We start from the raw sequence: 15,129 nt of genomic DNA, 5'->3' as shown, positions 1-15,129 counted from the left end.
GAGCGTTAAACTCACTTGTTTAGCTGCGTCTAGTAGTGCTGCTGCTTCCTGTTTGCCAGTCTGCTGCACCATTTTATAAAAGATGCCATCTCGATCTTGAAGCAGGGTGTAAGGCTCATCATAGGCATGAATTTTCCCTGCATCCAGAACCTGCAGACAAAATTCAACTTTAGTATTGTTGTTGTCTGACGAGTTGAGTTGAATATGCCTTGTTGTTTCAGGTTGTGATGGGCTGACAGCTGATCCAGCCAACACCAGAGTTTCATCTACAGGCAAGTCAAGTAATAGCTGCTGCACTTTTGGCACCTTCACGTGTTTAAGAGTAAACTTAAGTGTCAGGTCACTCAGTTAAATCACGTAACACTAGTTGTGTTTTTGCTGCCGTCTAAAGTTCTCACTTTGCAGCAGTCATGTGGCTGTGCGCACGTGAGAAGATGTTTTTGTACTTTGGTTGAACTGAGCCCTTCTTTCTTGTACTTTGGTTGAACTGAGCCCTTCTTTCTTGTACTTTTAAGTTTTATTGCACTTGTTCCTACAGTCAGCGTCTGTTTTAGCAGGAGTGTTCTTTGTTACCGACCAGCTGTCACACCTACAAGTGATACCGGCGCAGCGACGGAGAAACGCCGGCGTTTGTGCGTCTCGGCTCCGTCTGCCACCGTATCACTATCAGGTGAGAGAGCAGCTCGGTGACGACACTCTCTCTTAACAGTGATGACGACTGTAGTGAAGGAGCAGCAAGTTTCAAACTCTCGACTAGAGGATTTCAGATCAACATCAAGCTACAAAGTATTGTTTAAAGGGACAGTTCACCCAAAAGTCAAAAATATTTGTTTTTCTTTTTACCTGTGGTGCTACTTATTCATGTAGATCAGTGTTCTCCAACCCTGGTCCTCAGGGACTCCTGTCCTGCATGTTTTAGATGTTTCCCTGATCCAACACACCTGATCCAGTTGATCAGGGCCCCGTTTCCCAGAACCTTCGTAGCGCTATGTGCGTCATAAGTTGTATTTTAAGGTCTCCCTTAAGGGAGACCTTAAAATACAACTTACAATGCACATAGCGCTATGAAGGTTCTGGGAAATGGGGCCCAGGCTGTTGTCAGGCTTCTACAGAGGCTTGATGATGAGCTGATTATTTAAATCAGGTGTTGGAGCGGGGAACCGTCTAAAACATGCAGGACGGGTCCTTGAGGACCAGGGTTGGGGAACACTGATCTAGATTATTTCACTGGTGGTTGCAGAGTTTTGGAGATTTCTACAGTAGAGATGTTTGCTTTTTCTGTGTTACAGTGGGAAATGCATGTCACTCATGTTGTGGTGTTCAAAGTAGATTTGAAGTGTTTGTTTTCAGGAATCGTGGCCTCGTTACTCAACATGATCCGGAACACTTTCATGTAGGAAGTATTTTCTTAAGGAAAATAGTTCACACATGAAATTGCTCACAACAACATGTGCATGGATTATTTTGAGTAAAGGGCCATCTACAGTAACAACTGTGAAAACAGTTTTAAAAATCTGTCTAAGTCAAGTGGATGGTTGAGTCTAGACTGTAATGTTACAGTTGTGATGTGGACTCAACCATCCACTTGACTTAGACAGATTTTTAAAACTGTTTTCACAGTTCTTGCTATAGACAGCCCTTTACTCAAAATAATCCATGCACATGTTGTTGTGAGCAATTTCATGTGTGAACTATTTTCCTTAAGAAAATACTTCCTACATGAAAGTGTTCTGGATCATGTTGAGTAACGAGGCCACGATTCCTGAAAAGAAACACTTCAAATCTACTTTGAACACCACAACATGAGTGACATGCATTTCCCACTGTAACACAGAAAAAGCAAACATCTCTACTGTAGAAATCTCCAAAACTCTGCAACCACCAGTGAAACAATCTACATGAATAAGTAGCACCACAGGTAAAAAGAAAAACAAGTATTTTTGACTTTTGGGTGAACTGTCCCTTTAAACAATACTTTGTAGCTTGATGTCTATCTGAAATCCTCTAGTCGAGAGTTTGAAACTTGCTGCTCCTTCACTACAGTCGTCATCAGTCTTAAGAGTGAGTGTCGTCACCGAGCTGCTCTCTCACCTGATAGTGATACGGTGGCAGACGGAGCCGAGACGCACAAACGCCGGCGTTTCTCCGTCGCTGCGCCGGTATCACTTGTAGGTGTGACAGCTGGTCGGTAACAAAGAACACTCCTGCTAAAACAGACGCTGACTGTAGGAACAAGTGCAATAAAACTTAAAAGTACAAGAAAGAAGGGCTCAGTTCAACCAAAGTACAAAAACATTTTTTTTACGTGCGCACAGCCACGTGACTGCTGCAAAGTGAGAACTTTAGACGGCAGCAAAATCACAACTACTGTTACGTGATTTAACTGACTGATCTGAAACTTAAGTTTACTCTTAAACTCACAGCTACAATAAATAATTTTTTTTTTAGATTTTTTTTTTTAGGGCTCAGTTCAACTTAGTGATGTGTACATGACATCACAAAGTGAGATTTTTTTTTTCCTGCCAACACTGATGCTGACTGTCAATCAGAAAATTGTTCTGGTTGAACTGAGCATTTGAAACCACAAGAGGGCAGCATAAACAGTAATTTGTTTTATGTGATTTATATTATTGAGTATAGAAGTTAAGACAGCTGTAGTTTATATGTCCTACAGATTCTGTGTTGGTACCTGACCCTAACATATGCAGTTTAATAAGACTTTCTTTATTAACCACACAACAGGGAAATTTAGAGTGTTACAGCAGCAAAGAGGATAGCAAAATAAAAAAAAAAGCGGCAGCATCTTCTCTTCTCCAGTGTCAGCTGGAACAGTGTCCGGGACCTTCAGGATAAACAGTCACACAATGAATAACAGGTTGGTGTCTTTTCCATTTTGGACAGAGTCGAGCTGCCAGCTTCCCATTGCATTCAGCCTTTAAGCTAAGCATGTTCAGACCCCCTAGCTCCCTACTTAAAGGGACAGTTCAAATTTTGAAGCGGGGTTGTTTGAGGTACTTCGAGTTGATGGTAGTCAACACAGAGTTTGGAGAAGTTAAAATCCTGGTTTAGAAAGTAAGCAATGTGCTGTTCTGATAGGGTTAGCAGCAAAATATATTTTAGCCGCCTAAGAATTAGTTTAAGTGTATGTTTTGTTTAGAATATTTTCAGCACTTCATCTTGCCAGTAGACGGCATTTTCTCATGGTAAACTAAGTGTGATCCATGTATGTTTTCCTCAGACACTCCTGACAAAAATGTAATTTTAGCTCTTAGAACAGGAGTTGCTAGTCTGCTGCTGTTTTGATCACTTTGTGTTAGTGACTTCAGTGTTTGGAAATGTTATTTAGGATTCACTGAAGTCACACAAGAACACAAACAAAGTGATCAAAACAGCAGCAGACGAGCAACTCCTGTTCTAAGAGCTAAAACTACATTTTTGTCAGGAGACTGAGGAAAACATACATGGATCAGACTTAGTTTACCATGACAAAATGCCATCTACTGGAAAGATGAAGTGCTGAAAATATTCTAAACATAACATGCACCTAAGCCAACCTTTAGGCAACTAAAATACATTTTACAACTGACCCTGTCCACAACAGTACATTGCTCACCTTTGTAAACCAAGACTTTAAGTTCTCTAAACTCAGTGCTGACTAACATCTACTTTAAGTACCTCATACAAACCCACTTCAAATAATCTGAACTGTCCCTCTAAGTACAGCGCTAGAGCCAGAACACGTTAGCTTAGCATAAAGGCTGAAAGAAAGGGGAACCTGCAAGCCTGGCTCTGTCTAAAGTGGAAAAAATACACCTACCAACACCTATAAACTTAAAAAAAACACTGCAGCAGCTATTACTTCACTTTCCTACAGACAGAGCAGAAAACAGACAAGTTATAATGTTGGGTTTTTGTTGAAACTCTTATGGAGGCTGAGTGTTTTGCATCTGTTAACCAAACAATGCAGTTGAAACCACTACAGACTCCAAAGATCTTAGTTTCAACAAAAACTGAGTACTTAACAAAAAAAAGTAATTGTAGTCATGCAGGTTTATTGTGGTGCACATAAACTGACAGCTAATAAAATTCAACTTGGTCTGTTGTGCGCCTCACTAAACCTACATGAGTACAATTACTTTTTTTGTTAAGTAAAGTACTCAGTTTTTGTTGAAACTAAGATCTTTGGAGTCTGTAGTGGTTTCAACTGCATTGTTTGGTTAGCAGATGCAACACACTCAGCCTCCATAAGAGTTTCAACAAAAACCCAACATTATAACCTCCAGATAAGATGCATCATATGTATTAAAGTGGGTTGCACTTTATTTTACAGTACACTATTAAGACACTGGGGACTCACTACAACAGAACTGTAAACTGAGGTAGTAGAAATAAAAGTTTGTGCCCAATTGCCCTCTAATACTGCCAAGTAAAGAACATTATTTCTAGTTTTGTCTGTTTGTTTTGTTACGGATTGTAAAATAAAGTGCAACCACAAACTGTAGACTGATGTCTCTGAAACCTGTCTGCAGGAAAAGTAACCTAACAGTAGTTTAAACCCCCACTATGTGCTAACTACTGTCAGAATGTAAGAGGACTCACCAGTATCCTGTCGCTGTCTATGATGGTGTTGAGACGGTGGGCGATGGTCAGCACAGTGCAGTCCCTGAACTTGTCCCGTATGGTTTTCTGGATCAGCTCGTCTGTCCTGCAGAGACACAACAGACACACGCGGATTAAAGACATGAATTTTCCCACAGGTGCCACAACACAACATGAATAAAGTGATGAGAAAACAACATGTCTGCAAGAGTGATCTGTTGAATTTAGTGCATCTAAAACAGCCACACTGACAGGACTGGAGTCCACTTGATTTTTTTTTTTTAAAGAAGTTCTTTACTTTTTAAAATAACTGAAGGTTGGGCTATTGATTACACAAAACAAGTACTATGGAGGTGTCACTTTGAGCACTGGGTAATTATGGCAGCATTTATCATAATGTTCACAAACCAAACAATTAACTGATTAACCTCAAACAAGTACAACAGTAAAACCCTGCTGCACTGATAATCTAATAGAATAATCAATAACAGGTTATTTCCTGATAATACTAACATATGTTTAACATTTGACAGCTTTAGTTTGTTTACAAATTAAGTTATCTGCATTTAAAACCTTGTGGGTTTTAAAAGTATTAAAATTTGTTCACAAAGATCTAAATGTTTTTTCTTGCCCTTAAGTGGGTTTAGATTGGTTTCCAAACAGAAATGATTGCATTTAGACATTTACTGTTGCAGGTCAAGAAACATTAAATTATATATAAAATAATTATATCTAATCCTGTTCTGACTTTCTTTTAAAATATTTTCAAAAAAAGCAACTACGCATAAAAAGTGTTAAATGTTTTTAAAGTGGCAGGAGAATCTAAAATACCCTGTAAAACTGGAACAATTAAAATTATTTAAAAAATTAATAGTTGCCCATTAATGTTCTTTCAATTGATTGTTAAATAATCTCACCATTTTCAGAATTTTTGAAAACTGAACAATCTACTGAGAAAATGATCAGCAAATTAATTAATGAAAATAATTATTGGGTGAAGTTATTTTAAATATTTTGTAGAAGTCTGCAACTAACTACAAACGTAAAATCCTGCTGTTAAAATAATAAATCTATAAGAATACAAAGGCATTAGCTCTGAGTGCTTTTAATACTTTTAGTACATTTTCCTTATTACACTTAAGTCATTTTAATTCAGGACTTTTAGACTTTTTACAGTGTGATTTTAGTAATTTCACTTTAGAGGATCTGAAGAGAAAACATGATAGAATCTAGAGCTGAAACAATTAGTGAAGTTATAGATTAGTCAGTTTATATTAATAATCTGTTTTTTCCAATCAATGATGCCAAATTTTTACTGTTTCTATCCTCTCAAAGATGAATAATTGTATATTGATAATTTTATTGTCTTTTGACCTGGGTGTTAGTACATTACAACTCCTCAGAAATTGTAATTAGGGATACTGTTAAGTGTTTTTTTCAAGTCTGTAATTTTACTCTTAAGTACATCACTACTTTTAAAATCATATTTCACTACTGAGTAAACCCTGATGTTTGGATAAACCTCTTTTGATCAGTTTGCCTGTTTTTGATAAAGTAGTAATGGTTAAAAAGTAACTAACAATGAGTTTTTAAAAGAAATAATACTTTGTACTTTTACATAACTACATTTTATCACCTGCAAGTTTTACATCAGTACTTTCCTCCACTGAATTTTAAATAAAGACTATAAAATTCCAATGAAAGGATGGAAAAAAGTCCTGCATGGCTATCAGTGAGGTGAGTTGCGTCATCAGTACCTGGGGTCCACGTTGGCCGTGGCCTCGTCGATGATGAGGATGCGGTTCTTCCTCAGGATGGCTCTGGCCAGACACACCAGCTGCCTCTGACCCACGCTGAAGTTGGAGCCCGACTCGGCCAGAACCGTCTCCAACTTCCCGGGCAGCTCCTCCACCACAGACTTCAGCTGCACCTGCAGGGAACATTAAGATATTCAGTTTAGCATTGTCATAACTATAAATCAGCTGTTTTATATAATATGACTTTTTTGTGTGTCAGACAAAGTGGACAAAATTCAAGTCCTCAGCTGCAAAAAATGCTATTTAATTGAAAAATTTAATAGATGTTGGCCAATTACAAGGTTTAATAGCCAAGGGTTTGATCTTTTAAAATATATTTTCAAGCATAACTCAAGAGTAAAAGTCCCAATTCCCTGTGATCAGATAATGTCTACAGGAACTGAAGCAAACATCACTCACACAGATCGTCGCTGCTTTGATTAACTGGAGAATTGACTTGAGAGAAAAGCGTTTCCAGTCTTTCTCAGAGAGAATTGTGGCCATTGTTGAAAATCAATGAGCAGCTCTGGTTTATGGTCCTACGCTGATTTATCGGCTGTTTAATTTGCTGGATTAACCAAGACAGACATCCTTTGTCTGCTCATTTAATCCATGAACTGTTTCTAAAATGATTTTCCAGAAGATTCACTATAGTCAAAACATGTACTGAGAGGATGTTATGCATTACATTTTCAAAAGATAATGTCAATCCTGGCTCTGTACTCTTCCTAAGCTCTGAATTTTTTCTGTCACTCTTAGGTGACACTGTTAACTGTGTGTGTGTGTATCACAGATTGTTACTGACCTCTTGCAGAGCGTTCCACAGTTCTTCATCTGTTTGTTGGTTGAAAGGGTCCAAGTTCTTCCTCATGGTTCCTGTGAACAGCACAGGGTCCTGAAAAACAGGAGTGCAGAGTCAGAGATTACTCAACAAATTAATCAGTAAATTCAGAAATAAGTAAAATAAGTGTTCTAAGTAGAGCTGCAACAATTAAACAGTTATTAAATTAACTGCCAACTACTTTGATAATCAGTTAAATTGGTTTTGTTCAGTAATTTTCTTATGAAAAGCATAAAACATTGTCTGCTTTCTTTGCTCTTTTATAACATTAAGATGAATATTTATGAGCTGAGGGCAAAACAGGACATTTGAGAATTTCAACTTGGATTTTTTGAGTGATTACATCTTGGTAGAGAATTAATTAATTCGTGTAAGTGATGAAGATTTATTATCGCTAATGAAAAACACTACAAACAACACAAAGATTAATTAATGGAGTAAAAGAAGCATCACTCTTCAACAGCGTTTCCAACAAAATGTGAAAAATGCTAATCACAATTTCCGAAAGCCCAAAGCTAAACTATCAGGGATGAAACGACCAACCGGTTTCACGGTGGTTAGTATCACCGTTTAAAATGATAAAACTCACTATAAATACTGTCCAGAATCAACACAGGCCGGAGGCCAGACCACAATCAACCCGTTTTCAGCGTCTCATATCCGAGTTTGTCATTAAAATTCACAGAGGTGCTCCGAATGAAGGTCACGTGACACGTGCAGCAACACAGCTAACGCCAAACGCGTGCTTAAATAAAGTTAGCGTTTGGAGTTAAAAAAAATAAAAAGAGATAAAACGAGTTAAAACAGATATAACCGGCTAAAAATGAACAAAGAGCAGATAAGACAGTGTACATGGTGACGGAGAAGCTAAACGTTCTCGGTGAACAACGCCAAACGTGCTAGCTCGTCATGCTAGCTCGTCATGCTAACGCAGCTAGCAGCATGCTAGTGTTGAGAGACTGACGGTTAAAATCTCACCTGTTCTGGCTGAAACGTAAAAACCCAAGTTGAAGCGTCTCCTCAAACATTTTCTCACTCGGACTCGTTTTACTTCTGTTTTTATCATTGCATAGCTTCACTACAGCAAACTGCCGCACCGCTACCGTCTCCGGTTTGCTTCCAAACAATTCCACACCAGTTCACCTGCAAGGGGTGGACTTCCGGTTGAGATCTCGCGAGATCGTGCTCCCTCAGGTATATGTTCTTAAAGAGATAGCGCGCCCAAAAACGATCTCGCGAGATCGTGCTCCCCCCTCAGGTACATGTTCTTAAAGTGATAGCGCGCCCAAAAACGATCTCGCGAGATCGTGCTCCCCCCTCAGGTACATGTTCTTAAAGTGATAGCGCACCCAAAAACGAAAATTCAGACATTCAGTCAACAAAACACTTTGACAAGAAAACAGTGCTGCAGAATCTCCCAAACAATTAAAGTGAACAGTGACCAATAATAATAATAATAATAAAAATAATATTTTTTTTTTTTTTTTTTTTTTTTTTAAAGCCTCCATACTGCTCATCTGGTGTAATTTAAGTCTCCTACAGCCCAAACATGCCAAGCTGACTTAAGACATGTCATTTACACCATGTTTTTAGTCTAAATCTTCACTGTACAACCTTAGCTTGAATTGCCTTGTGTATGAATGGTGCTATATAAATAAAATTGCCTTGACTTGCCTTGAAGCCATGTTAGGGCTGCACAGTTGATCACAATTTTATCAAAATCGCAGTATGGCGTTCAAATTGTCAAATTGCAGGGGGTGCAATATTTGTTGAAGGCAAAACGTGTCAAAAACATTTAAATTAATGAATGTCATGAGGCAAAGACATCCTGTCCTACATATTAGATTCTAAATCATTTGGTGCAGATTCCTGTAAAATAAATAAATAAAAAAATAAATCACACCTTAGTCTTTTTAAGATGTTTTTCCAATCAAAATAAGAATAATGATGTAAGAATATCATGTTGGGGCTTTAAGTGGGTTTTTTACGTTTGAAAACTGGTCACCATTCGCTGAAACTGTTTTGGAGATTTTGCAAAGCTGTGTAAATAAAAAACTAAATCCGAAAAGCATAAGGGTGAGTAGAAAATGACTGAATTTTCATTTTTTGGGTGAAGTGTCAAGTATCCCCTCAGTATAATAAAAAAATAAGGCCTGGCTGTAACCTGGACCACTTCCAGAGAACAAAAAAGGTATTTAATAGTGTTTTATCATGAAAATCCAAGAATCATTCAGCAAGTCATGTTCACATGCCAACGCACAAAGTTAGCGACAGTCTTCCAGATGCAGGGCCAGGAGTAACGTCAGTTTGTTTAGTGTCAGCGAAAAAATTTACAGGACATTTCAAATCATTGATTATGATTTAATACATAACTTTTTGCACATTTTCACAAAGCACTGATAACTATGATCAATTTGGGCACTGTAGTCATATGACATTTTCACACCAACAGTCCAAAACCCAAAGACTCACACAGCAAATGCTTGCTTGAAAAAATAACAAATAATTCATCATTTATCAGAATAGTTGGCTCAATTTCTTTCCATCAATTAATCGTTTACTCGACTAAAAGTTGCAGCTCTACAATTTGGTGGACTCATTTGTTAAATGGATCAAAATTCCGCTGAGTCTACAAGTTCAATCTTCCATTAATTTCCATGAACTTGTCAAACATACAAGCTTTCTACAATAATGTGTCAAATCTTAACGTGAGCTCATCACTGATGTTGTGCTCTCAGCTTTATTACAAAACAAGTGGAGGTCAGCTTCTTTTTACCTGAGGGATGATGGACATCTTCTGACGCAGGTCATGGAGGCCGATCTCAGAGGTCAGAACACCATCGATGTAGATCTTCCCCTGAGGCTCCGCCAGGCGGAACAGAGCCGACACCAGAGAGCTTTTCCCAGCACCGGTCCGACCCACAATCCCAACCTGACACACGAGGAAGAAGAATTGATCAGTTTAGGTTTAACATCATGCGAAGTGGACAGTATTTTGTCGTCTGAAGACGCCAGACGTCCCACCTTCTCTCTGGGTCGAAACATGGCTTTCAGATTCTGCAGCACCAGCGGCCCGTCGTCGCTGTAGGAGAAGCTGACCCGGTCAAAGGTCATCAGGCCTTTGGTGGGCCAATCGGGAGGAGGACGTTTACCGGTTTCCCAGGGTGCTTCGCTCTTCAGTTCAGTGTACTCCACCACCCTCTCCACTGACGTCATCTAACAGAAGAGAAGCAGCACATACATGTGACTGCCTGTTACACACTGGGGTTTAACAAGACTTCCTTGACATTGAGTTTTTTTCTTTTTCTTAATCAGCCGTTGTGAATAAACGCAAAGACAAAAATCTTACCATGTTCTCCACCTCTGCACTCTGACGGACACCCCACTGGAACATGCCCATCAGTGTGACGGAGTAGGACAGAGCCAAACCAACAGAGCCAGCATCCAGCTCTGAAAAAAAAAAAAAAAGTAGGAAAAATATTATATTGCAATAAAAAAATGAATCAACTGAATCAAACTCTTCAGTTAACATCTAATATCCCACATACGCCTACAAAATGCTAAAAGATTAAAAGTCTTCCTTACGGTTTCTGAGCAGCAGGCAGCCAAATGTGGTGATGGTAACAAAGACGGAGCAGATGCCGTCGAGCCGAAGTGCAAACCAACGAGAGGTGGTCAGGAACAGGAACCAGGCCTCTGTTCAGGACAAAGAAACGCGTTATAGACAGTGGAGTGATTACTGTTCACAAAAACTTCATTCTGATGAACTGTGAATCATCTGTATGAATCTAAAAGTGAGGCTGAGGCTGAGGCTGACCTGAGTGCAGGTCCTGATGGGCGTCGAAGGTTTTCTGGAACCTCTCCTCTGCTCCAAAGGCTCGGATTGTCCACAGGCCCTGAAGAGACGAGGACAGGTGGGAGAAGACTGGACTCCGCGCTGCAGGAAGATGACAAAGCACAGTACATTCATATTATGGTTGTTGTCATCTGACATACATCAGATCTGTTCAACAACCGCTCGCCAGCCTTCTGACTGAGGCGTTTTAATGGTGCATTTTTATTCCATTTTGGGCTTTTGATCCAATGTATTTGGAATATTAGTCTCCATGTAAAAGCAGTCGCCCTGTGGGACACTCACTCGTGGACTCGAGGCGTTTGATATCTCTGGAGGTCTGCAGGAAGTAGCGACGCAGGAAGAGGAAGACGATGAGAAGGGGGAGCACCGGGATGAGGATCCATGGGATCACTGACACAGACACAGCGATCACACCGATAATCTGCAGGAACACCTGCTCAAAGCAAACAAAAGACAGGGGAAAAAAAAAACTGTTCAAAACTGAAATCAAGTTGTTTACAGAGATCTGATTGTCAATCAGACAAACATCTAAGAGGATATTGACACCATTAACACAGTATTGAAATATTTAAGTGGCAGCAGTCATCTTATTTTACTAATTTATACGCCGTGTTCTTGAACTTAACCATACCGTCACATACAATATATTATTTATTGTATTTTTATTTATTAATAATAATATATATATAGCTCTCACAAGCTCCTGCGTCACTGATCTCCTCACCTGAATGAAGTCCACGAAAGTCCACGGCATGTTGGCGTCCAGCTGGCCAATGTCCTTTGAAAACCTGTTTAAGACTCTTCCTGAAATGAGAAACAAGAGAATTTTAGAGAATATCGTGCAATGGAAATATTAACTTAAGCCGTTTTAACATTTTGTTATATGGAGGATCTGATTGTAGTGACATCACAGTTTGTTTGTTTTTTTAGTAATGCGATGGCGAGAAGCAAGTAACTACACACATCCAAAGAAACATGCATTTCCAATACATGTAATGCATTCATGTGCACCTCCGTACAAAACTTATACTTTTACTCACCAATAGGGTTGATGTCAAAGAAACGCACAGGTGTCTTGAGTATCGAGTTGAACATGCGGTTGTGCAGAGACTGTGCACACCTCACCAGCACATTGAACAGGGCTATGTTCCTGATGAAGCCAAAAGCGATGGTGGCCAACGTCAAACCTGCAAAAACAAAAAGCAGAATATTCTCCTTTACACCAGTGAAATACCACACGGGACACACAGTGCAGGTGGGACGTGTGTTTTCAGGTTACCTCCATAGACGCCCAGGTAGAAGTCTGTATCCAGCTCTCTGGTAACATTTTGACCGTTAAGGATGACGGTGCTGTTAACGTTCAGCTTCTCTTGCTCTTCAGCCCTGATCAATCAAAATGATACAGAGTTAAGGAATATTCCAATACTGAGGATTAATGTGAAGTATACTTTATTCTTTTTTTTAGTGTTTTTCATACTTACCAGTAAGCCAGCCACCAGTCCTGCATAATGTACGCTACCTAGAAGGTAAAAAAAAGAATGAGCAATAGGTTAGCTTGCTTCTTTTCTGGATGTTTTTATACATTCTTGCACTGAGCTAACATCTGCAAAGTGTAAAAACATCCTTTCGCATACCTGAGCCAGCAGGTTGACCAGTATGACTACTATCAGAACACAGATGTTGGCTCCTGCGGTCAGGTATTTCACATAAAGACCCACTCCGATGTTTCCATGAGCGCGGCTCTCCTCTGCCACTGTCTGCACCGGCTCTGCCTGTTGACGAAACCGGAATAACTCACAGTTTATGCACAGTAACACACAAGAAAAATGACACTGACAAATTAAATAACAAGAGAGCAAAACAGAATAAAGCGTACTGACTTCCACAGGGCTCAACAAAATAAAGGCATAACAAAGTCAAGGCAACATGTTTGATTCAACTCAGTCTGACCCACAACCTGCAACCTTTTCATCAACTTATGTGTTCAAACAAATAAAGGGGAAGCGATGCACGAACCGGTAACTGGTCTCCATCTTTGACCGACTGCACAGAAGAGGCCTGTGAGAGCACTGAGTTCTGCGACAGAGTTCTGCTCCTGGCAGGGACATCTTGAGGAGGCTGTTGCTGCTGCTGCTCCTCCTCCTCCTCCCTCAGCAGGGAGGTGAAGTCTACTCCGGACGTCTGCAGCTCTGTGTACGTCCCCTTTGCCACCATGTGACCCTAGCATGTGCAGATACAAACACAGTTAGAATTCTCTGCATCTGTGACTGTGTTTACATACTGCTGCCAACACCTAAACACTGTCTCATTACATACACGCAGACTTTGACAAGTTTATGGTGAATACACTTTGTCTGCTGGTGCTGACATCTGAAGTCCAGCTGGTGACCTGAACAGGCTGTAATGCTCGTTATGCAGCAAATACACAATTTTGTCTGATTTTGCTCTTCTACTAACATCACTTGAAGTCTGACTTGAGGGTGGCAAACAAGTAAAACCTCAGGATTACTGTGATATCTTCTGTGTGTAAAGACAAACCATTTGACCTGAGGGTGGTGCTAGAGGACAGTTTATGGACTGTAATATGACAATCTTCCCATTGGATTTTCATAATTCTATTTAAAGTGGAAAATGAGCACATCATACAAATTTTCACCCAAATTTCAGGCTCTCTATCTTGTTTTTCCTATTTATAATACAAGGATTCTTGAATGAGTGGAAATGCACCATTACAGGTGATGTTAAGTGTTACAGCAGCACATGCACTGGGGCTGTATCCACCCAAGTGTTATTTCTTGAGGACAACTGTAAAAAAAATTAAATCTGATGTGAACACATAAAATTCTTTTTTCCTTTTAACTTTAAGTGCTTCTGTTTAGAAGCACGTCTTCACCACTTAAAATTTAATTTCTACATAGAGATGATTCATTACGAAGCCAAAGTTTCTCCTGAATTACTCGGGCGTGTGCTTCAGAACAAACCTCATCATGCGAGCGAGTCTTGCACGAGGCCTATTGTGTTGGCGGGTAAAACAAATATGAACTGTTGCTTGTCTTTCATCAGAGTGTCAACACTCCACATGAAGTAAAGAGGGAACTAACCTCCTTGAGGACCAGAATCTGGTCAGCCGCCTTCAGGTACTGCAGCTGGTGGGTGACCAGGATACGAGGCTTGTTCTTCAGAATGCCACAGATACACCTGAACACAGAGTGAACATCAGGTCAGGTTTTAGCTCTCCCACATAGACTGCATGTTTTATTAACAGAGCAGCATGTTAAATCTATCTGGGATGTGTTTTTCTTTCTGTGGGCCTTCCTATTCCTTATTATAGTTGCTACAAAGTGGTGTGTGGGGTTGTATTGTCCAAGAGGAAGAGTAACAGGAAGAGCGGGGCCCGTTTCGATTGTCTGCCTGACACTGGCAGCACCGCACCTCTTCCTGACTCAGGCGTAGTTTTGCCTTTTCAAACACTGGAAACCTTTTCTTCATCTTCTTTGGTACATTACACAACAATGCAGATACATTTCCACCTCCTTACGGGAACTTTCTCCTACTGTGATTTTACACTCCAGGCTTTGATCCAACTCCTCCCCAATATGTGAGATGTGAACCTGCTGCTCTCTCATGTACATATGCGTGCGCAGCTATATCAGGTGGTATTGGGTAACTGAACCACAAGGACTTGACAAACTTGATGGATCACATATGTTCAGGAGAAGAGTTTGTGCCCGAGACACTTTGCATAAATTACTCACTGTTCAAAGAGGTGTCTGCCGACTTCAGCATCCACAGCACTTAAAGGATCATCCAGGAGGTAAATGTCTGCATCCTGATACACAGCCCTGACAAAACAAACATGAGTGTGTTAACCAGCTTGTAGCTGCTAACTTTAAGCTACTGATTTGTTAACTGCTGCTTGTTACTTTTCACATTTGAACAAGCTGAGATCACAGAATCTGAACTTACTTTCTTAAAAGAATTACTCAAATGATTAATCGATTTATCTCTGCAGCTCTAAACTGAATGTGACAGCCTTT

General features: G+C 39.9%; 1 protein-coding gene across 1 annotated transcript in view; it reads right to left on the bottom strand.

Annotated features, from left to right (window-relative positions):
* Positions 1–15,129, bottom strand: part of LOC146304751 (ATP-binding cassette sub-family C member 4-like) — a 31,212-nt gene that overhangs the window by 842 nt on the left and 15,241 nt on the right. The window contains exons 13-30 of the mRNA XM_084713396.1: positions 14,848–14,934; positions 14,194–14,290; positions 13,109–13,312; positions 12,727–12,864; positions 12,574–12,611; positions 12,372–12,475; positions 12,133–12,279; positions 11,817–11,896; positions 11,375–11,525; positions 11,054–11,173; positions 10,822–10,932; positions 10,586–10,686; positions 10,261–10,452; positions 10,013–10,168; positions 7,201–7,290; positions 6,357–6,529; positions 4,600–4,705; positions 16–150 (exon numbers count right to left, since the gene is read on the bottom strand). Of these exons, the coding sequence (XP_084569522.1) occupies positions 16–150; positions 4,600–4,705; positions 6,357–6,529; positions 7,201–7,290; positions 10,013–10,168; positions 10,261–10,452; positions 10,586–10,686; positions 10,822–10,932; positions 11,054–11,173; positions 11,375–11,525; positions 11,817–11,896; positions 12,133–12,279; positions 12,372–12,475; positions 12,574–12,611; positions 12,727–12,864; positions 13,109–13,312; positions 14,194–14,290; positions 14,848–14,934 (2,230 nt within the window). The remainder of the gene's footprint in view (positions 1–15; positions 151–4,599; positions 4,706–6,356; positions 6,530–7,200; positions 7,291–10,012; positions 10,169–10,260; positions 10,453–10,585; positions 10,687–10,821; positions 10,933–11,053; positions 11,174–11,374; positions 11,526–11,816; positions 11,897–12,132; positions 12,280–12,371; positions 12,476–12,573; positions 12,612–12,726; positions 12,865–13,108; positions 13,313–14,193; positions 14,291–14,847; positions 14,935–15,129) is intronic.

This window comes from Lutjanus erythropterus, chromosome 24 (assembly GCF_056507025.1).
Source record: "Lutjanus erythropterus isolate fLutEry1 chromosome 24, fLutEry1.hap2, whole genome shotgun sequence".
NCBI classification, from domain to species: domain Eukaryota; kingdom Metazoa; phylum Chordata; class Actinopteri; order Lutjaniformes; family Lutjanidae; genus Lutjanus; species Lutjanus erythropterus.
Note: the sequence above shows the minus strand (reverse complement) of the source record. Positions and strands in the feature narration are given on the sequence as shown.